The 23,712-nt window shown below is 43.6% G+C and overlaps 1 protein-coding gene across 5 annotated transcripts in view; it reads left to right on the top strand.

Annotated features, from left to right (window-relative positions):
- The window catches only part of SEMA4G (semaphorin 4G), a 94,295-nt gene that overhangs the window by 55,460 nt on the left and 15,123 nt on the right, over nucleotides 1–23,712 (top strand). For all 5 annotated transcript variants that reach the window (XM_081912271.1, XM_081912275.1, XM_081912273.1 and 2 more), the window contains 6 exons: nucleotides 14,080–14,228; nucleotides 15,353–15,415; nucleotides 15,546–15,644; nucleotides 21,440–21,533; nucleotides 22,169–22,282; nucleotides 22,629–22,795. In XM_081912271.1, the coding sequence (XP_081768397.1) occupies nucleotides 14,080–14,228; nucleotides 15,353–15,415; nucleotides 15,546–15,644; nucleotides 21,440–21,533; nucleotides 22,169–22,282; nucleotides 22,629–22,795 (686 nt within the window). The remainder of the gene's footprint in view (nucleotides 1–14,079; nucleotides 14,229–15,352; nucleotides 15,416–15,545; nucleotides 15,645–21,439; nucleotides 21,534–22,168; nucleotides 22,283–22,628; nucleotides 22,796–23,712) is intronic.

Below are 23,712 nucleotides of genomic sequence, written 5' to 3'. Positions count from 1 at the left end.
AATAAATAAAAATAACACAGCCAGCAAGGCTGATGGAGCCTTGTTATGGTGGGTATGTTCTAAACCATTAGTGCTGAGATGTTCCTCCTTCAGGGAGTACATTTTTTCATGCTGTTTCTAAAGAAGCGGCAACAGGAAAATCTCTCCACAGGCCATGCTTTTCAATGCATCCCTCTTCCATTTGTCAAAGCGATGTTCCTATAAACATAAACAGTGAATGGAAGCTAAGTAGCTGGCTCAGAAGTACAGAGGGTGAATTCTGCCACAATCTTTTGTTGTTTGATCTCTGTGGGAAATAGAAGCAGGAAGAGAGGCTGACAGGCTGCTTTCTGTGTGTGTATTTATTCTGACATACCTTGATGGAGCTTCTGGTTGTGTTGTTCCATTGTCTCTCTGGTGTCCATGTATCTAGGCTGACCTAAGGCCTTGAATCCCCAGACGCTATGGATGTACCCCGCTATGGCATGATGTATTTGGCACTTGCCCCTGGAGGTGCTCATGTGTGAACATGCCCATATTTACAGACAGGTTTTAATCTAGAAGAGCAGGTGTTGTGTACAACATATAAGAAGTGGACTAAAACATTCTGGCAGGTTTGCAATGACATGTAGATTTGTTTTGCTCTAATTTTGTTTTAGCACTTCAAATAAAAACCAAAGCCAAGTGAACCTAGTGCATAAAATCCAAATTGGGGAGAACTGTCCAGCAGTGTGAAGCAGTTGTTTCTGGTTCCTAATCTCATTGATCTCATTCCCATAAAAGGAAGGGAATTGTCTCTCTTTGAGACCTAAGCATCCTCTGTCATTGTTTTTTCAAGAAAATAGAGTCACTTTCTCCCTTTTGAAAGCACCCCGTCTTTTTCCCCTGCAAAACAAACAAAAACGGTCGTCCTGGCTGGGACTTACTCCATTGCACAATCATTTATCCCTTTATGCTGTCTCTCAAAGCAGCCTTCATTGGACACCAAACTGTTTCCCTTGAAATGGAAGCATCAGGAGGCTGTGCAAGCAAACAACATTCAGAGCTGCTTCAAAGTAGACACTAGGCTTATAAGCTCTGGAATCTAGTCTGTCATCCACATTCTAGTTTCCTATTTTGTGTAGTACAAGGGGTGCTGACTGTAATTGTATTATTAGAGCATAAACTAGCATCTAAGGATTGTAGAAATCAATGGGACATACGTACTAGGCAAATGGAGGTAAGCACACAGGACTCCAAAGTGCATGTTCTTACAGATGCAGACTTCCACTTGCTTCACTGAGCATTTTAACTTGTACAGATTCACACAGTCTGAAATGCTATGTAGAAGCTGACACCCTGAGGGCTCAGTAGCACATATTTCCTGGAATTGGCAGGGGTTGGAGGAAGGCAGCACAACCCAAAGGAGACAGAGAGTGGAGCTGAAGGCAAATGGAGCTGTGCAAAAAGGCAAAACAAAACAACTGTACCCACCAACCCAGAGCAGAAGGGTATTCTCTGGTCTACGCAGGCTAGAACCCAATGTGGCTAAAGACACTTCCCAGTTAAAAGGGGCAAGAATAATATCCAAATGCTGTTCTCTTCTACTGTGTAGCACAGGAGAATTTATATTGGTCAGATGTTCTACACCTTTGATCTTACCCAAATATAAGGCTGATCTTATTTCACAAGGAGAGAGGCAAAGGCTGAGAAGGATAAATTGAAAAACGGGTCCAAGGTGAACTGCTGGAACATAGTGTATAGAATTGCTGTCACATCAGAATGCTTCCTCACATTAAGATGTGTAAAACACATTGTGAGATTCCCATTTGGTGCATGGATGGTGCTTTGAAGCTGAAGGTTGCCAACAGAGAAAGCTCTTGGCAGAGAAGGCAGATTTTTCTTTCAATCTCTACTGTTGTGATTGTAGAAGCCGAGAGGCCATGAAACCAGTTTGACTGGAGATTGCTGTGGGTAATTGCTCTTCCCTCTAATCACACAAAAATGAGGAAGTACTAGAAAGATTTTGGCTCAAAAACATGCATGTGTTGGACATGGCTCCACAGTGGAAAGTATTTAGTAGAGGGTGGTCCTCTGGATGTTGCTGGACTACAAGTCCCATTATCCTTGGCCATTGGCCATGTTGTCTGGGACTGATGGGAGGGCCACAAGTTCCCCATCTCTAATTTAATGGAAACAGTGCTTTAAAAAAACTGTGCAAAGTAGTTTTGCTGAAAGAGTTTTTGAACTTTTGGACACTGTCAACATTGGTTGCTGTACATCAGGAATTTCCTGGACATTTCACCGATTTCCGCCCAGACACTGCTTCTGGCTGCAGTATTCCAGGTATGTCCTGGAAATTCCAGACGTATGGCAACCCTGCAGTGGATCAGAAATGGACAATGATAAGTATTGATAATAGAATCCTATTCCGCTGGCACAGCTGGGTCATATTTACCATTCAAGCTGCACCTCTTAGTCATTGGTTCCCATATGGAATCTCTCTCACTTACCTGGATGGAGGGCAGAGGAAGTGTAGCATGGAAGGTGCTTGTTGTACATGGGTAAAAGTCTGATTTGGTGCTCCACCCCCTTTTGATTTGGGCTCCACCCATCACTGGCAGGTGGCCCCTGAATTGCTGCTCATGAGTGAGGAGTGAGTGCAGCCTTTGGACTGAGAAAGGTTCCCCATTTCTGATCTAGACAGAACAAATTTGCTAAAATGTTTGTGGTAAATGAGGAGTAGGGACTCCTTTTGGCCTGGCGGACCAGAACTTTATTTCCCTCGACTGCATGGGCCAATGTTTGCAGGTGGGCAGGGTCGCTCTTGCTGATGAGATGACTGACAGGTAGGCAGGACCACTCATCTCTCAGAGTTAATCCATTGAGTGGGGAGAGGGGGTTCAGCTAGTTGAGGTTCAATTCTGCTCTCTGCAGGGCTCTACACCCAATGTGACTTACATGTAACAGGATCCCACTCATAACTCTGGCTATGTATCTAAAAAATAGAGTTTCTATTTCAGAAGGGTATTGATGGGCTTATTTATATTTCAAGAAAGCCTTCAAGCTGTTTTCTTTGAGCCAGTTCCACTGTGACATTTCGGCTTTACCAATAAGCTTCAGAAATCCATCCCATGTGTGCAGGCATGTAAAAAAATATTCTGCCCAAGTGACACAGCATGCGTCTGGGTTATCTCATGAGCTGAGGTTGGATATGTGGATAGTTCTAATACATAGGATTATTTACCAGCAGCTTGTGCATGTGCACAAATCTAACAAATATTTTGCATTAATTAATGTACCTATAGGATTCATTCTCCAAGCCATTTTGTGGTTGCTTAATATTGCATCAAACGTGGCTTTAGCTTCAGCATCTCACTTCCATATGTGATAGATTTTGTTCAGACAGTTAAATCAAGGACCAAGTCTCTGTTCTACTCTACTGGAGAAAGCAGCTCTCTTAACCTCCTTTCAAGTCCTGGGATTGTTCTCTTAAAAGCTTCCTTTTCCAACAGCACTGCATCATCCTCAGTAATTTCTGATTCACTTTGTTCTTGCTTCCCAGTATGGTAGGAGCTTTTAACTTGCCCTGCAGCCATTTTCCTCCTTTGCTGCAGGCAGAGGGCAGAGCATTTTGCTCTTTTGCAAGTTCTAACTGAGCCTCAGAGAGAAGGTGCTCTCTCTCTTTCTCTCTCCCCCCCCTATCTGTCTGTCTTTCCATCCATCCCTGTGTTTCCAGAGCATCTGATTTCTTGGATCAGACAGATAATACTAAAAAATCTTCATGGATCAAATAGTTACACTATGGTGCTAAATACTTTATGTGGAAGTTAAATCTGTTTGGAGCTTACTCTCACACCAGAGTTTTGGCTTATCAGAGTTAATATGTTAAGGTTCCACCCTAGCACTGAACCTGAAAAAAATAACATTTCATATTTATTCCACACATGTTCAAAGTTGCCTTACGAAGTAGTAGTAGTTCGTTTTTTCCTGTTTACACTTGAGAAAACCAAGTTGGGCCTGCTCAAGGTTATTTTCAAATGGATAGATAAACTGGGATTTCACTTCTGCTGCAGGCTGAATGCTTTATGCACCAAGACGTCTTTTTAATAGCAAATAACTGTTTCTTGTGGTCCTTATGCATATATGAGGACAGGTAGCACTTGGTTTCCTGATATTTACACATTATCTGTTGCATGTTACTTGTTATCTGTACAGAGGCGTACCTAGGCTCCCTCCCTTTCCATTTTGCCCCTCGGCAAGAAAATGTATCAGCACCTCTGAAGCCAGGAGAGACCATGTACCAGAAACTCAAAAAACTTTATTCTTGTTGCCTTTCGTGCTCTGCCAATGACTTCCTCTGCAGCCATCAGGATCAGGTCTGCTCTGCTCCACCTCTCCTCCTCCTCCTCCATTGGTCCGTCCGTCCATCTGCTTGCCTGCCTCCCTTGGCTCACTGCTTTCCCTTCTGGTTTCTTTCCCCCCCCCCCTCCTCCTGCAACTCATGCCCACTCTCTCCCTCTTTCTTCCCTCTGAGCCCTGCTGGGTGCCTCACTCACACTTCTCATAGCAACACCAGTCAACTGTGGAGGGGGCCCTGCAGGACCCATGCCGGTGACCAGATTCCTCTGCCAAGGTGCCCGGAAGAGCCTGTGTGCCTCACCTGGCTGCCCAGAACAGCAGAGGAGTGGCCCGGGGAGTGCGCAAGCGGGTGGAGTTCTCCTAACCACTCCGAGCCAGAGTGGAGAGGTGTGATTTTTGCATCCCTCTGGGTCTGTGCCCTTGGTGGCGGCCCACCTATCTAACCCTTAGGCATGCCTCTGTATCTGTATGCATGCAGAAGAAGCCTTAGCCCTGTTTGAGTTGAAGCAGTTCTCAAATTGGCAAGAGTGACATCATTTGAATAGCACAGTGCAGAGGTTGGGGACAGGGAGGTAGCCTTTATTGTAGTAGTGGAGATGTTGTGCTTACCTGCCATACTTGCATTTGTAAATCCACAAAATTCACAGTTTCCCTTCTCAACGTCTCTTGCCTATACACATTTATTTTTACTGACAACTGGACTGCTCACATGCTTTGGTGTTGTTTTGTCACACACTGTTGCATTCTTTCAGTCTACAGCTGCTAGCAGCCATCTTCCCCTGCCCCCAACATCTCACCCAGAACCAAGGAGGTGGATGAGAGCCATTTGTTTAGAGGGCTACTCCCACTACCGGTCTGGCTTATTCCATGCCACTTCCATTCCATCTTGGACAGCAGAATAAAGTAAGCTTGCATTCAGGGCATGGGAAAGAGAGATTCTATGGTAGGCAAGACTCCCCTTTGTGTTTTGATGCCAGTACTGAGAACAGAGCTCTCTGCTCATAAATTTTACCAGCATTTGTCTGTTTAAGGAGATCTCATCCGCTTGACATTTGGATTAGTTTCACCCTTCCCTATCCTCATGCTGATGAATAGGTTAGCTGTGCAGTGTGGAATAAACATTGATTAGGATAAGTGGACTGTTCAGCTGAATTACGGATTCAACCAGCCACTTCTCATACTTTGCTGCTTCTGCCTGTCCTTTCTTACAGAGGAGGTTGGTTCAACTGGAGCTCTGCACATGTCCAGAATTGCTTTGTTCTAATAATGAGAGAATACCATGTGATCATCACAGGAAGCCCTTATTGTGTGAGGCTGCGCTGGTATAAACTGGAGGTACATCCAGTCACAAGGAGGTGGTTACACTGTGACCCAATTAATTCCAAAATGCAGTCCAATAGCTAATACATCTAATGCCTTCCCTAAGAAGTCCCATTTCAGCAAGGATGAGAGCACCTTGCCATAAATATCTGTATTGGCAGAGATATCCCGATGTCTCCTATGTTTCAACCTTTGGCACGACACTAAATTAACTGAACTTGGGATGCACCATGAAGTCTCCACCAATGTCCTTTGTTATGTAATGTCATTTATGTCTGAGTCTGGACCCTTTGTAAGAAAAGCCCTTTCAGAATCAGGGAAAGCTATTGGATCAGTTTTTCCTAAAACTGGGTACATAAAAAAAAATCCCAGTTTGTTCAGCTTTTGGGGAGATGCTTAAGGAGACAGGAAAACCACCACTTTTCATGTGACCATTTGCCTTTCCGCATTCTTTTTCTCTCCTTAAAATAAAGCTGGATCTTTTAAGAGTGCTTCTGTAGTGACATTTTAGTAAGACACATAGCTCTTCTGCTGTTTATAAATAATTTCATATAAACAATTTAAATCTTTATCCATTCATAAATAAATATTACAGTTGCAGCAACAGTATGGCTGGTTCTTTGTAGCAAAGATACTAATATGCAAAATCCCACAAATTGATCAAGGTTATCAAAGCAATTCTCTCTGTGTACATGTGTAGTGTTATTCATTATGCTTCCAGGCACGTATATTCTGTACAGATTTTCTGATGCCCATACAAATGTTGCCTGTCAAATGCTCATTGTGGGGCAGATCCTGACATTCAGGTGTGAACTCTAATCGGCACTGACCCCATGCAGTCTGTGCGGTTTTCTGTTCTCCCTAGAAGTGGGAGATTATTTTCCTAGAAAACCCTGCTATTCTTGCGAGGGGCTCCTTTATGTGCATACAAAGTCCTTCAAAGAATATTAATAACCTGAGTGTCTTGCAGAGGCCTGGAACTGATGATCCGGAGCTACAGATTTGATCAGTTCAGGCAACCTTGGAAAGGAGAACTGTGTGGAATGACTGAGAAACAGGCTGGAAAGGGCATCCAGCAGAACGCTTCCCACTTGCAAAGCAATTTGAGTGTCACCTTTCCTCGTGGCAGCACAGGTGTGTGGGGGGGAATATCACATTCTCCCTCAAAGCTGGAGCTAACTCTCTCTCAGAGGTAGGGAGGCTGTGGCTCCCCCCACTGAGGCTCACCCTGCAGTTCTGCATTTTGGCACAGCAATGACACTTCAAAGGCAGGTACCTGCCATCTGTCACTGATCTGATCCCCCTCAAGGTAGGGCTGCCGCAACACCAAGAAGGTGACTCCAACATTTAAGCTTTGCTCAGGGAATTTATTTGCTCTACGTAGGCAGGTTTAGTCATTAAGGCTTATAACTCTGCAAACACCTTACAATTTGAAGTGATTGGTCTGCCTTCCCTGTCTTGTGCCTCATTCATGTACAGTTTCACTGCCATTGTTCATGCCCATCAACAGATCTGGTGTTTTCATAAGTTGTATACCATTTGAATAAAATGATTGTTTGCTTAAAGTTCCAGGATGAGCTCAGAGAGTTTCAAATCTCTCTCTCCCGCCCTCCCAATCATCTACAGTGGTACCTTGGGTTAAGAACTTAACTCATTCCAGAGGTCCATTCTTAACCTGAAACTGTTCTTAACCTGAGGCACCACTTTAGCTAATGGGCCTCCTCCTGCTGCTGCACTGCCAGAACACGATTTCTGTTCTCATCCTGAAGCAAAGTTCTTAACCTAAGGTATTATTTCTGGGTTAGCGGAATCTGTAACCTGAAGCGTATGTAACCTGAATCATCTGTAACCCGAGGTACCAGTGTACCTTTTGGAAAAATTGCCCATTCTTTTGATGGGACAAACTAGAGATATGTCCATACATCTCAAGCTCCATTTTTCTTTCTGCAAAATCATCTTTTTCCAGGAAGAGATGAAGTATTTATAAATATACATTCTATGGCAGTTTAGGTTATGCCCGCACTTGCTGTATAGTTGAGGTCATTGCTTGCTGTGTATATGATTCATGTCAAGCTGGCCAGGTCCACATTGCACACACATTCATCCCTTCATCTACTGAGTATTACCTGTAATAAGGGAAATCGTGTCAGTGTATGGTCTATGATGCAGCACAAAGGGTACATATCCATCAGGATCTGTGGTCCTCCAGATGTTATTGGATTCCAACTCCCATCAGCCGCAGTCAACATAATCTGTGATCATGGATGATGGAAGATATAGTTCAACAACATCTACAGGACCATAAGTTCTGCAATCCTGACCTTTATGGTTTAAATAAATTACAGGTGCTAGCTACATCGTGTGTGTCAGTGAATCGTGTATATTTGAAACACCATTGAGAAAGACTGCAAACACCCTGCCCCTTTTTGTGAATTTTCGGGTCATTTCTGGATTTGGCACGATGTGGTTGTGCACATTCATGCACATATTGAACTCATAAATGGGGGGGGGGGGTTGTCTGTATGGTCTTTAAAACCCGAGGGGTGTATTTTTTGTTATGCTGTATATTTTTGTGGTTTTATATTGTAAACTGCCCTATTATCAGATGAATGGCAATATAGAATTCAAATAAATAAATAATAAATCTTGGGCCGAACACTTCCCATGCTGATAACAATAAGTGTTCAAAGCTGCTGTATCTGATAAACTATGGTCATGTTTTCCTTTTCCAATATCCCCTTTTTTATTTGTGAAATGTTAAATTTCAGGTGATACAGTTATACACAGAGAAAAGTATGGGAGTGTACAATTGTACAAATCTGTACATAAGCCAGAGTCACACCAACACTGCTAAGACACTGGTGCAATCTTATCTATTGTGAATTCCTTTTGTGGTAAACACCTGACTCATCAGATAAGAGTGGGTCAGCTGCAGTTACATGGCCCTGAACTGCTTTAGGATTACATGGCAGAAACATCACACAGTTTGAATAATTGGGAGCACTGTTTGAATAATTGGGAGCACCGGGGGTGGCAAACCTATTGCTGGACTACAGCTCCCATCATTCCTGCTTATTGGCCATGATGATCGGGGCTGTTGGGAGTTGAGATCTAACAACATCTGGAGGTTCAGTGAGCTCCACCCCTGGAATGGGATGGAATAACATGGCAAAACAAAAACATACAAAATAAAAAACTATCAGTATAACAAGATTGCTTAAACAACATGCTGCATCCAATAGAAAAAGTAAGAAGGGAGTTTCACTGTGGTTCACCTTAGTCCTAGAAGCACTTCTCTCATAATGTTGCTCACAGTCCCTCTCCTGCAGCAGCTTCTGATAAGGCTCCCAAAGCCAAAGGGTGGGGTGGGTTCAAGTTAGAGGTTCCAGATAACAGTTGCAGACACAGATTGACAAAGTTTGCTGACTAACAGAAGAAACTAGAATATAGTATATAGAATGAAAATGCAAATATTGTAGTGGTCTCTGTTACAATTTGCTATTTTTTGCTCAAATACTCCTCTTCTCCTCCTGTTGCTTTCAGTTTCCAGCATATGCTAAGGATTCTTTCTAGCAATGCTGAAATAGTTCAGCAAAATGAATTGGAGCGGGGTGGGGCAAGCCCTTTGTTAACATACTGGCAAATAGAAGAATGGTGCTAAGAAGTGCAGCTCACAAGCCCATGCTTTGCATCAAGATGACTTTTTGGAAGACATTGTTTTCTCCTGCTGAGCTCCCTTCCCTCCCAGGTTATGAATCAGATCACACAAAAAGTAAAGTGTAATAAACCAACCAATGTCAAAAGGCCAGTTCACATGTGTACATGTGTCATTTGATGATGAAGCTATGTGAATGAGCCATCCCAGATAGTACATCAATATGGAGGTTTTCAAAGGGAATCAGTTCACATGTTTGGTTGCAAGTCATCAAGTGATAGAAAAGAATTAAATTAGATGTGAACCAGCAAATAAGATTCTTTGGCTCCTTGTTATTGCATGATAATTGGGTTTCATTTTTTTTTTTAAATGCTCAATTTCTGTCACTTTCTTCTCGCAGATCTTGCATTCTAACAGCATTGTCATTGTCACGCTCCTGTGATCCCTCGCAGATTTTTACTACACTTGCATCATAAACAACAATAAACACAATTTTCCAGCTGCACCTCTCCAACTGAGCTGAATTTTGAGTGGTATTATTCTTATTTTGACATGGTACCTTCTAACCTCCAAACAGCTGTGACTTCTTTTTACTGCAGCCTAGTTAATAATCAGGAGCAAACACTGGCATTTTGCAAGGGAGAGAAAACACTGATAAGCCAGAAGTGCCTTTCACCTTCTTCTGCCACAGGCATTTAAATGACCAGGAGTGGGGAGGGGAAATGATGGTTGTGAAAGCGGGAGGGCTCAGGACTCGCTGCCTGACCTCAAACTGTCTCCCAGCCTGCCATCCCTGCTCAGAACTGGCCTTCTGGTGACTCAGCCTGAGCAGTTCTAGGTAAGGGATATAAATAGCACTTACTATCGAGGCAGCTATCTGCCTCAGGCATTTGTGTCCCAATCAAGATTGTTGGTTTGTCCCTGACTTCCCTCAAGGGACTGTGGTTTGGAAAGCAAGTCTTACCTCCCTTAGCTCAGTGTGATTGTGTGGAAGAAGACAGGACTGCATATGGTTGTATGAATGTATGGAAGCATTTTCTTACATGTTACAAGGCAAAGTATATAACACTATTTGCTCACAGTTTCTGCTTGCATCTACACCAGACATTTACAGCTCATGGCTTCCTCCAAAGACTCCCTGAGAACTGTAATGCAGGGTGCAGGGGGCTGGAGCTCTGTGAGGTGTAAACTACAATTCCCAAGATGCTTTGGGGAAGCCATGTGCTGTGAATGTATAGTGTGGATGTGCCCCTTTCTCATTTTCACTTAATAGCAGGCTATATAAGAAGGGTTGGAACACAATATTGATCAATTTTCAGTAGGAGTTTAGGCACTTGTCTGAAAGGGGTGCTTTTGCTATAAAAATGTGGTGCTCTAATAACAACCGGAGGAAATTCAATTGGTTTTTCACTGCAGCTTGGACAAGGCTAGGGTTAAATTCCTCTGGGTGTATTACGGTTTGCCTCAGTATATTTATATATGGTTTTCTGCTTCCTTCAGTGCTCCCATAGGGAATGAGGACTCGCATTCTCAAGCAGTCAGATACTGATTCAGTTTATCCACCTTCCCTTTCATTCACTTGCCCACACACCTCGGCTCCTGAAAACATGCATTTCCATGGTATACTTGAAATTCCCCTTGAAAAATATGGGCTTTGTAAGTTGGAAGGAATCTTCCATAATCAGTTTTCACTGTTACACAGAGCATAACTTCTGACTGCATTTCTTCTGCATGCCCTGTTCAAACTCTTGATTGATACCCACAACAGAAGAGTTTGGGACATGAGGTAGCCAGAGAGAGAGAGAGACGAAAAACCAGAACAGGTCACGGTGTGCAAGCATTAAGGCTGAAGTCCAGGGGTGTGTGTATATGTGTGTGTGTGTGTCAAACCAGGGCTTCCAGCTTACCTCCTGCTCCCCATTGCTCAATTCCTTTAATGAGCCTGGCAGACTGTGGAGTTCAAGGCTGCAGCACTAATCTGGACATCCAGTCAGCTGACTCTATGGGTCAGTCTTAGAGCACCAGGCCTTTTAATACCCTAGCCTCAGAACTAGCTCCTTAGTTTAAGCCACTTGACTCTAGTGTAAAGACTCTGCCTTACCTGGACTATATAGTTGCCTCTTTGGTAGGGTTGCCATGCGTCAACAATGTTTCTGTCTGGATTTTCACTTTTTGAAATATGGCAACCCTATCTTTGGTTCTTGTTTGCTGCTCTGAACCTTGGTTCTTGCCTGCTTTAGACTACACTTGGGGTATTTGGGTGGATGGCCAGCTCCCGGGATCCCAGAACATGACAGCTTGATGGCTGTGCTTTCTGGGGTCTAAATTAAGGGACCAGATAGTGTTGGCGAAGACATCTAGGCTGCAATGCTACTTACCTAGTGTCTACTTACCTAGAAGTAAATCCCACAGAACTCAATCAATCTTTCAAATGAAAAGCAGTTTCAGATGTCATCACACTCACAGTAAAACAGTTTTAATGGGAACTTGAGATGCAGCAGATACTGGATCAATCATGACAACAAGCCAGCAGTGGGGTTTTGCCCTGTTTTTTTTAAAAAAAGATTCATGTTGAAGGCATTGAGATCTAGTAAGGATGCCCATAATAAACATGGAGGAAAATTAGAGTTTAGTTTTTGAGCAAAGGTCCCTATGCTTACAAGGTGCAGCTTCTCTCCCCCCCTTCGGTGTCCTCTGATCTGGGCTCTTATTGGTGTCCAAAGATTACTTACACCCCCACACCCCCACACCCACAGTAGATGGTTGATGGAAGGATACTTAGTGAGAGGCAGGGAAGGGAAGACTTCTTCATGTGAAAGACTGGGAGAAGAAAGGAAAGCTTCCTGGTAAGAGGTGAGAGGGTCCACCACTTCCTGGGTGAGACAAGGATTAACTACCTTTGAGAGAGAACTCTGCATTTTCTTTTCTCTTTCTCTGTTTTTGTTTTTGTTCCCCTTAGTTTCTTCTATCTTACTATATTATGAAAAAGCTTTAATAAAATATTATTTTTTAAAAAGAAATCTAGTAAATAGATTTGGGCCAGTTAGGAATACTCCCAATCTAAGCAAGGTGAACTCGTACTCAAAATATTTGCTGCCCAATTTGGAGTTTTAGCCATTAATTTATAATGTTGATCCAGGGAATAGCCATTCAGTAATTTTTGACCCAGCCGAAGGAATGACTACCGCATAGGCAACATTGAGAGCTGTGCAGTTTTGGGCAGCTTGATTTACAACTTGAAACTTATGAGGGATTTATATTAAGCAGCTAGCTAGAACCTCTGTTTAATTTGTTTTTGTGGTTAATGGCATGATCCTAGTCAAGCTTATCCTAATGTAAGGCTCATGGAGTTGATTAGGACTGACTCCCAAGTAAGCTCAAGGCGCCAACCCTAAATACACTCCCAGGGGAGTAAGCACCATTAAACACAATGGGACTCCTGAGTCAACATGCGTAGGAGTGAGCTGTTAAGTCTGTAAAAACACCTCAAACCTGACATCTTTTTGGTAGTTATGTTTGCTTCTTTAAATGTTTTAAGATTTTGGGCCCCCCACAATATCCCTTTGTCATAATCATGTACGTGTATATATATTTATATTTCTTTGTAGCAATCCATTTAAAATTTCAAATTATTGCATTATAAAAATTCTATTTGGCTTATTTTGAAATGCATTGGGTTTGAGAAATGTAACATTCTGCTAACAAAATTCACCCTCTCTATGAAGAGGAGAGGAAACACCGAGTAGCAGTTCATGCCTCCCTTATCTTCCAGTATGCTTCTGAATACCAGTTGCTAGAAACCACAGGCGGTGGGTGGAGGAGGAATGCTGATGCCTTCAGGCATCTGATCAGCCACTGTGAGGCTGGGATGTTGTACTAGATGGGTCATTGGCCTGATCCAGCAGGCTTTTCTTATGTTCTTATGGCAACCCCAAGAACTGTGGGAAAACTGAGAGCTGCCTTATCTTACAAGGAACTTGCAATGCTAATAGGGGACTGGTTCTTAACAGTACCTATCTTTTCAATATGTATACTGTCTAGAGATTTTTTAAAAAAGTGTACTGCCTATTGGGGTGCCTTGCAGGTCTGCGTCCTCCTAAAGCAACAGCTCAGAGCCATATCGGACAACTTCACTATTTCAAATAATTACTATGTGTTCTCCACCCATGATTTCAATTGAATTGCCAGCATGACAAGAGGCTTCACAATATCTTTTCCTTTCTGGCCAAATGAAGAACATTATCAACCTGGTGCACAAACAAGTTAAGTTAGAACACATGGGCTGATCCCTCTACATATCCCTCTTGACGTCAGTAGTGGGACTAAGGCTACAAACCTTCACATTCCTACTTGGGGATAAGCCCCAGTGTATGCAGTGAGACTTTCCACCAATTAAGCATGCAGCAGGGTCTGTCTGCCCTTCATTTTAAGATCCAAGTGTTCTGATTTACTGTAATTGAGCTGAAGATCAGGGTCTGTATCTTTTCAATCTCTGGGTTAAATATTTATCCATGGAAAGGTTTAAAGGCTTCCCCCCTTCCAAAGTTGCTGCATATATTGGATAATATTTGAAAATCATTTTTGCAGGCCCTTGAAAGTGATCAATTCCACACTCTGTCTTGATTCGCATTTTGGTTTACTTTTGCAATTTTCTGTTCCCATCTTACAGATGTCAGACAGCACAATAGTGAGCCTTCAGTTCAGCTGCCTCTTCCAGGGTACCTGGAGTGCCCAAGAAACCTCTGTGGTCTTGCTTTTTAAACAGCCTGTGTTTGTTTCCCCAGATTTGACCACTGCAAGACGTTTTAGCAGCCATGCCCAGAACTACACTACCCTCCTGCTAGAGGATGAGAAGGGAATTCTTTATGTTGGGGCCAGGGGGGCCATATTCTCCTTAAATTCCAGCAACGTTTCTGATGGCTCCCATCGGACAGTAAGTGCAGCTTTATCCCACTGGCATGTTCACAGTTAATTCCCTTTGCAAATTTTGGTTTCCAAACCCATTTAGGGCTACATTTGTACCTTCAAGGAAGAACAAGCACAGCTTTCTCTTTATTTAAACTTTAGAATCTGCTTTGATTGGGGAGGGACCATGGCTTCATGACTGAGTCAGCAAATGGCCAATCAGTGCTGTGCATATCAAATTTCTGCTCTAAAGTAGACTAGATTTCACCCCAAATCTTATTGCATATGTGTAAAATACGTGATGAGTGCATTTCCACAGCAGACTCATTGCTGGAATAATGTATGCCTGCATGCAGCCTTTGTTACATTAGAGTCACCACTGAAAACAATCTGCTCTGAAAAACTGATAAATGCCTCCTCATTAAAAATGGATGCATCTGTCATCAAATCTAGCTTCCACAACAGATATAGACAGATATGGACCCTTTTGTCCACCTCCCATGTTAGTGGAATGGGCTGGGGCCAACCCTCACTGGTAGCCAATGGGTTCCTGAACTACAGCTCCCACCATCCTTGACCATTGGTCATACTGGCTGGGGCTGCTGGGAGTTAGAGTCTAACAACACCTTGAGGGCACCATATTGGTTGCCCTTGCTGAAGTACACAAAGGTCCTTTAAAGTACCTGGAAGTCTCTGGTGCCTCTTACCAGGTATAACATTTGTTCACTCTCCTTTGAGGCCCTTTATCTCAGTACAGTTTCTTTTCTGTGCCCTTGTTTTTAATGCAAAATGGGAAGGGAGCTCTCGAGCCATGTAAAAATGAAAACAGCAGCCACCCTCTACTGAAAACCACTTGCTTTTTTGGTCTCCTTCCCTCTCCCTTTCTCCCTGCTGCTTCCTTATGGTATTTGTAACAGCCAGGTTCTCATTTCAGTCAAGGACCTTTAAAAGCAAATGGGCTACAAACACCTGCAGTGCTCCCCCGCTTTGCACTTAAATAAATCCACTTATTCTGGGGGAAGGCGAAGTGTGAACTTTGAAGAGCTCTTGTGAGTTTCACGGGGCTTGCTTCTTAATGTCACGCTCCACCACTATTTCCTGGGCTGGGATGCCCCAGTGAATAATGATCCTGCTTTGTGTTTAACTTTGTAGATTGATTGGGAAGCCTCTCCTGAGAAGCGGGGAGACTGCTTGAAAAAGGGCAAAAACAACAAGGTATGTGCTCCATAAGTCTCTGCCTTTTTGTCTCTGTTCCTTCGCTTCTGACCTGTTTGTGCCTGTAGCTGATGAACAGGCCATTGTCAGGACTCTTGTGCAAATGACACCCTCCCTTCCTCTTTTGCAGACAGAGTGTTACAACCATGTCAAGCTTTTGCAACGGCTGAACACAACCCACCTGTATGCCTGTGGCACATATGCCTTCCACCCGCTCTGCACATACATTGTGAGTAAAAGAAGCAAAAGAATCTCCTCCACTGCCTTGTTGGGAGTCCCTCTTTGCACTGAAACTGACTGACAGGCAGATGTCAGCCATGCCCTTTGGTTCCAGAAGCTGTGCAATATTATTTGGTTCCAGAAGCTGTGCAATATTATTAGCCAGTCAGAAACCAACTGAAAATCACTCAGATTAACTTTTCTGCACATGGAACTGGTTGTAGATGAACTCTATAGGCAGGTATCCAGGACAACAAACCAATCCCAAATCCTGGCTCCTGTGTCAGTAATTCCTGCCAAGGAACGGAAAGGTCATGAAGACCAGAACAAATTTTTACTGCCTGCCAGAAGGAGGGAAATGTGTGGGGAGGCTCTCTCTTCCTGGTGTTTTGTTCTCCAAGGCTGGCTGTTGATTTCTGGGAAGCCTAAGAACCTGGACTGATGCTTTAAGGTGCCTTGCCCATGGGTTTGCTAACATACTGTCTGCATAAAGAACTAAAGGAAAAGGCCAACCCCACCATTAGGCAATGAGAGAACCATCTCAGGTGGCCTAGTGTGGGGGCACTGATTATTTATTTATTTATTTATTTATTTATTTATTTATTAAATTTCTATATTAGTTTTTAATATATAATCATACAAATTTCTATGACAGCAGCCCCTTCCCCCTGTTCCCCTCTGTGGAGGACAGAACTGTGTGTGCCCAGTGCCAGTCTGGAAATAAGATTCAACTGTCATTCGACTCTGCTTCTCTACATGGGAGGGGGGTGGCATCTTGTCTTTCATCATAGGCAGACCCTGAGAAGCATAAGAATGCCTTTCTTTCATTCCTTTAAATTCACATTCAATGTGTTAACATTGGGATGCTTTCCTGCTGTTTGGCATAGTGAATAGAATATTGGACTGGAACCTGGGAAATCGGGTGGAATTCTGCATTGCACTCTTCCAGTTGTTTCATCTGTGCAAGCTTTGCTAATGACAACTGCCCCCCCCCCGCGTGCTGCTGTGGGGGTTCTCCAGACCCAGAGTCAATTGGGGGGCACATGGAGGGAGGTGGAGGAGAAAGCCCTGTTATGCAAGCAGAAGTCCACTTATAGTGCTGGTTAGGTGACTCCTGCCCCAGGGTTAAAATCCCTACTCAGCCATGTGGTTCATGAATGATCTTAGGAAGTCACTCTTTCTCAGATGGACTACCTTGTGGCATTGTTGTGAGGGGTTAAAGGTCAGCCTGGGCTCCTTGTATACACACCATCCTGAGCTCCTTGGTGGGAGGGTAAGAATACACACTTGCACTAGATACACATTCATACTAGAAATACAATAGAAAATCATCATCAGTGTAAGCTAGCGGCTGGATACACAAAGGAGCTTTGATAAGCAAGCCATTTAAAGAGCTTTGCAGGCAATTTGGGGTGATAATGGAGGTGTTATTATGAAGCTGTTTCTCAGTTAGCAGAACCCATCTTTCCTGAAGCATTTGTTTTTGTTGCAAGGTAATGGTTCTTTAGGGAACCATGTGGCGCTGTGGTCTAAACCAGGTGGTGCTGTGGTCTAAACCATTGAGCCTTGGGAGCGCCACAACCCCAGAGTCATTTGTGACTGGACTTAACTGTCAGGGGTCCTTTACCTTTTTAAATGGTTCTTGATGTATGTTCAGACCCAAACGCACACACAGCTTTGGAGCTGTATGATGGACCTCCTCCTCCTGCCTCCCTTTTTTGGATTTGGGGCAAGATGGGACTTTAGTAAAAAGTGTCTGCAGTTTGTTAATTTGTGTACAAGCCTCTCGTTTTACGAAGGCAGACATTAATAAAAGGAAAGCAATAAAAAAGAGCAGAGGGGCAAACTGTACCCTTTCGGTGATGGCAATGCCTCCTACCTGAGGCACATCGCCCTACTAGTGATGTATGTGGGGAGAACCTTGTCAGTTTAGGCAACTCACCATTTATTCTGATGATCGAGGACTTTAAACTCATACTTCTGCTCTGTTGCCAATACTGCAAGTGACTTATTTGAACTTTCCTCTACCACCCAGTAGTGTTTCCTGCATCATGCTTAAAGCAGCAGAGTCAAAAAGCTAAGGCTTACTATTTTGTTCCAAAACTAATTGTTGGAGCCAACCTAGTGCAATTTCACTTTCCAGGGCTAGACCACCAATAGGAGAATGTCCAGGTTTGGCTTTGCCAATGATTGTCCCCCCCCCCAAGTTTATTTTTTATTTAATTATTGATTCTCATGCCACACTTAACAATGCAATCCTTTGTAAGTTTGCTCAGAACAAAGTCTCATACAGATCAATGCTGCTCACTCCTAAGTAAATTTATTTAAGAATGCAACCTTAGAATTCCAGTAATGTAGCAGGTAGCTATTATTGTGATGTTTTGAGTGTTAGGGTCAAAGATCAGAAAGCAAGTATGTAGTCTTTTGTCATTGACACCAACACATGATATTTTAGATAAATTTGTCAAATAATAATTGAACATCTCTCTGGGAAATAAAGTGTTAGCTCTTCCAGAGTTAAAGAGTGGCCATATTTTCAGGAAGAGAGATTATAAAACCAGTGGCATCAACTATTGGTCATGCTGGACAAAGAACATTGTGATTGATTCTGTAGTCTAATTTGGCCGTTCCACCTTTAGATTGATCACATTGGCTAGAGAACCTCTCTGTACTAGTTCCTCAGCATGTTTATGCAGGATGTCAGAGTCCCACCAGCCCTCATTCTTCGAAACATGTTGCTCCCCAGAGTCGCAGCAGTCATAGAAACAAGGAGGTAACATCCTTCATTGAACTAATCGTCTATACTGGCTAACAAAGGTGCTGTTCCCCCTCCCCCCTCAATTTGCAGCCTCTAGATACCTGTCACCTGTTCAAACAGTCATTTAGATGGATCATCTTCTATTTTAATAACATTTTCTATAATCCAGAGCTTGCCCTGGACAGCCTCATCTATCTTGTGCTCATTTTTGTGCCTTGCCACATTTCTGCATGCCATTTTTAGCTTCACTGCCCAATTGCCTCTCTTCCTACATCTCTGTGTAAAATACACTTGGGTTAGAACCAGTTACAGTGACGCTACCCCAGCCTCAGCTTAAACTGTGATACATGTGTGACCTTTGAATAGCTTCTTCAAAATAGCTGGGCTTTGTGAAGCTTGTCCCAGAGGTCTCCTTTCCAAAGCAAGCCGGGCAGCTTGAAAGAGAACACATTGATAGCATTAGCCTCATCTCTGCCTAACTAAAGGCTTAAATCCATCAGTTAGGGTTGAAAATCTGCTCTGGCCAAGACATTTTCCACACAAGCTGCCTCCTTTTTTTATATCCATTATCTCTGAATCACACCCAAAGCCTACCTGTTCTGATAGTGATTGGGCCATAAGAGGCTCCTGAAGGACAGCTACCCTCACAGACTTTGCTGTTTAGCAGCCCCTTCATCCACCTCTTCTTTATTGTTCTTTGCTTTGCCGGTAGAGTTGTTCACTTTTTAAAAAAGCCATCAGTACCATCCATCACTGATGGTTTAATAATTTCCTCTGTGCCCCCCCCCCCCCGAGCATGGGTTTTCTTTATAATACCTGTTCTCAAAACTGTTAAAGAATTCCCTGCATTCCTGCTCTTTTCTTTACAAACAAACCCTCCACAAGTGCCTGGTGCTCTCATCTGAGCACCCTCCAAAGCATTAGTCTCCTGCTGGAAATAAGTTGTTTGGAAAAGAGCCCAGTATTTTTGACTGATCTATGGATTCTATGAACAGCAGGAAAAGGTGCCATTTGTTAGCCAGCAGCAGGTTCTGCTACTCTCTGCTGTTGGAATGCTGCAATCAACTACAGTCCTCTTTATCTTTTGCTATCTACCTTGCTTTTCAAAAAATATCAAATGGTGACCAGCAGAGAAGCAAAAATAAAATAAAGATTAACTCTAACAAGAAAACAACGTAAGAGAAAACCAAAGCAGCAGCAAAATGTAAAGCCAGTGGGAAGACCAAAAAGAAAGAAAACCCAGTAACAACATTAGATTCAGACTGATGCTAAAACACACACAAACACAGTCTGCCAAAACCTGGAGGTCTTCATGGACTGGTGAAAGGCAAGAAGTTCTCTGTGCTCACCTGCCTTATCTTGGGTCAGCACTAAGCTGAGGCTCAGAGTTCAGTGTCTATATATTGGGATCCATGTTTGTACAAACTGCTCAGCCAGGTTAGTTTGCACTTTGAACTGCACACCACACCCGGAGCCAAGAATTATAGTTTATTCAGAATCCTATCCCAGAAATGGTCCTGCTTCTTTTAGCTAAAAGTTCAGATCCAACTGACTGAAGCCCCTGAATCACTAAAAAATGAAATAATAAGATTTGGACCTGATCCCTGGCTTGTTTTGTACAACAGAGGGCTACCCTACAAATGGAAAATTGAACAGGATCTCCTCCAAAGACTGGTGAAATTGAGCAGGTTCAGGTGGGAGGCAGCAGTGCTTGAGTTATCTTGGTCCCATCTATTTAGGGCTTTATGGTGAAAACCAGCACCTTGAATTGCACCTGGGAGCCAGTTGGTGGTTCAGTAATTGGAGTTGTCTGACATGCACACTTAACTTGCTCCATTGGTCACATAGATATCAAGACTTTAAATCTGAACAAGCATACATAGGATCAGGCTTCTTCTTTGGCGCTTGGTATTTGGATTCCTTTTATAATCAGAGGGAGTTACTGAAGTTATTTTAGGAAAGGAAAGGCAGAGATCAGTGAAAACATTTCCATGAAGTTGGAATAAAGCTATGATGCATTCTCATCAGTGTTTGCGTTTCAGTGTAAACACACTTCCTTCACTGACACCAGCTTAAATGGGATGGGGTGGGGGGAGGAATCAAACATGAAAGAAGCACACATAAAACAAAGGACTGTTTATATTCTTAGTGGAGAATTGGATGGTTTGATTGTCCAAAATAGAAACTGAAGCAACTGGACACAGTTTATCACCACCTCAATGCTTTGAATTAAGATAAGTGTGTATTTGTGGTAAGCCACTTTGGGCACAGCTCACTGTGGAAAGGTGGCATATAAATAAATATTTCACCAAACATCCAGATTCTGTTGCGTACATTGTGATGGTACTCATGCAGGTTTCTAAATCAGTGTGATGCAGAGCACAGTGTTTTGGAAGTGGCAGATGTTGGTTTTAGATCTGTGCTAAGCCTTGAACTTCCATGCTTGTGGCAGCCCAGTGGGTGATCTCCAGAGATTGTTGTGAAGATAATGATATAAAAATGGCAACAAGTTGTAATGCCCAGAGCATGAGTAACGAGCTGGCAGTCCCTGATTCACATCTCAGCTCATCCTTGAATTTGTTGGCTCATCTGAGCTAAGCTGTTGTTCTCTGAACCTTGACCTCTCGTCTGAACATTGGGCATAATACCACCAACCTATATGAAGATTACTGCGGAATCGTCAACTAAGTGCTGAGAAAAAACAACTGTGCTTTTAAATGTACAGTGTGGATGTGGCCTAGACCTAGCAATCAGCACTACTGGAACTTCAGCTCAGTGGGAGACCCTTGGGCAATGAGGGTTGTGAAGGAATGAGAGTCTTTGCCACAAAAAGCATTCCATTGTTACCTTTGGAGAGCAGGATCTGACGGGCCCTGAAGACCTGTCTCTTCTCTTCCCTCTGAAAGAACTGTCCTACTTGTTTGTTTCCAAGTGGAGGCCTTTGGTCTTCAGGATCATCAGAGGTATTGATTACTTTAATGGATGCAAGCAAATCCTATGATCCCCTGCCCAGAGGTTGATCTGTTTCTTCTCTTTGTGTTCTGCAGGATACCAACAAGTTCACACTGCCCTCTCACTTTGAGGAAGGGAAGGAAAAATGCCCTTACGACCCCGCCCGGGGCTACACAGGTCTCATTGTGGGTATGTATGTGCTTTCTCCTCCGTATAACAGTTCGGCTTGGAATCCAGCTGGAGTGGGAAGAGCAGGCAGTGCCTCCTTTGAGTGGGGGTGTGGTGCTCCAGAGGAAGACCATGCTCGCTCGTCATCCTGAGGGCCCACTGCATCTCCATCTCCCCCATCCCTTCCAGCACTTAAGTTTCCTTGCTCTTTTTGATGTCAGAGCAGCTGTAATCTCCCTGCCTGTGCAGCACCTCGGCCTCTCTAGCCACCTGGTGCGGCTGCTTCTCTTCCACTCTAAATGTGGCCGGAGTCATAAACCAACCAGGTGCTGCCGCATGACAAAATGACAGGGAATTCATGGGTAGGTGATGCTCTGGTTATTCCTCGAATGCTCTCTTGGTACCTAGCTCTGTAAGGGAGTTATTAGGCACCGGCACACACAATGGCCAAAGTCAATAAATCTCGGGAGCGGGTGTGTGGTTGTTATCAAGGGTGTGCTCTTCCTGCTTAGAGCAGGTGCAGAAGGGTTAGCTTAACAAGGAAAGAAGCCTTTTGGGCCAAGCTTTATTAGAGGGATATTGATCAGACACATCCATGAGCAAAACCATTCAGAAAACTGGCCTTTCCTTACTACTTTTGCTGCATTGTCTCGCAGATGGCAGTTTATATACGGCAACGCGCTACGAATTCCGCAGCCTGCCAGACATCCGACGCAACAGGCACCAGAGGATTCTGAAGACTGAAGAATCCCCCTTGCACTGGTTGAATGGTAAGCCCCACTAATCCCAGAGCAGTACCTCTGGGATCTCTTGTCTCTTCCCACACTGGAGGTGGAGGAAGTCTTGTGTTTGTAAGGCCCTAGGTAGTGGCTGTACTCTTCCCAACTCTGAAGCCAGAGCGTGTCCTATTCCACTGCAGGAAGGAGCCTAACTGACTCCTGGATAGATCTGAACCCAGTTTGTTCCTAGTTCCCCTCTCTGTGACCTATCCCATAGCCATGACACCCAGGCTTGAGATCATTTAGAGTTGCTGTGTGAACACCATCTAGTGCCTCCTTTGGTAGCTCTCTCCTAAATATTGTGCCAACCCTTTCCCTCTCTCCTTGGTGTTTTCAGATGCTGAGTTTGTGGCCTCCGTGCTGGTCAGGGAGAGTGTGCGCAACCCTGTGGGCGATGATGACAAGATCTACTACTTCTTCACCGAGAGAGCAGGAGAGGAGAGCACTTCTGTATTTGACAAGGCACAAGTGCCCAGAGTAGCCAGGGTGGCTCGAGTGTGCAAGGTAAAGAGATTGGTGTGTTGGGAAAAGCTTGAGTGTGCTGAAGGGCACCAGGAGGATTAATTCAGAATTTTATCTAGGAGTGCTTGGTGGTAGTGGGGAGACTCTTTCTCCTCATTTAAAAATGCCCCTCTAAGCCCTATAGTTACGGTGTCATTAATTGAAAAGGGAGCTTGGGATCAAATGAGATGTGTCATGGAAGATCTCTTGCAGGACATCCTGATATCTTGGGTTAAAAGGAATTTTGGGGGTAAGCTTTGCATCAAGGATGTAATCCTAGGCAAGGGTCCCCCCCCAGCTGTTTCTCCCTGTTCTATTTTGACAGCTTTATCCCTTGCAAAAGTATATGTAGGTCCCCCCCCTCCCGTCTTTTCTTTTTCTTCTCTCCCAGGGCTTGGCAATATAGAAATCTAAACAATTTTTGAACAAGTCATTTCCAGTCTTTTTTAAAAATAACAGTTCAGAAAGGTCAAACAAAAACATTACTCTTGAAGTGGTGTTTATACACTGGACCTTTAGGGACACATGGCTGACTTTCTACATTCAAAGAAAAAGAACTAGGCTATGCAGATAAGTATCATCAAGCAACACTAGAAAAACTCCAGGTGCTTGGCTGCCCAAGTGCCCAAACATTGGATAATGGCACCTGGGGATCTTGAACATAGAGCCAGCCTTGCATGGGACAGAATACCTCAAATGTTAAAAATTCAAAATCTGAATTATGCACACACACCCATCTCTGACATTATGTATAAAGAGGCTCAGGCAGCTCATATATATGAATCAGTCACCCCAAGAAAGGCTATAGGGAGAGGTAGTAACTCATCCAAGTTATGAATGAATGAATGAATGAATGAAGACCCAAAGGCCCTTTTTCCTGGTAGGGTGACCATATGGCTCCTGCACATTTAATAGTTGTG

This window comes from Podarcis melisellensis (genome assembly GCF_964234715.1).
Source record: "Podarcis melisellensis genome assembly, chromosome: 5".
NCBI classification, from domain to species: Eukaryota; Metazoa; Chordata; class Lepidosauria; order Squamata; family Lacertidae; genus Podarcis; species Podarcis melisellensis.
The sequence above is the reverse complement of the archived record's forward strand: the minus strand, read 5'-3'. Positions and strand labels throughout refer to the sequence as shown.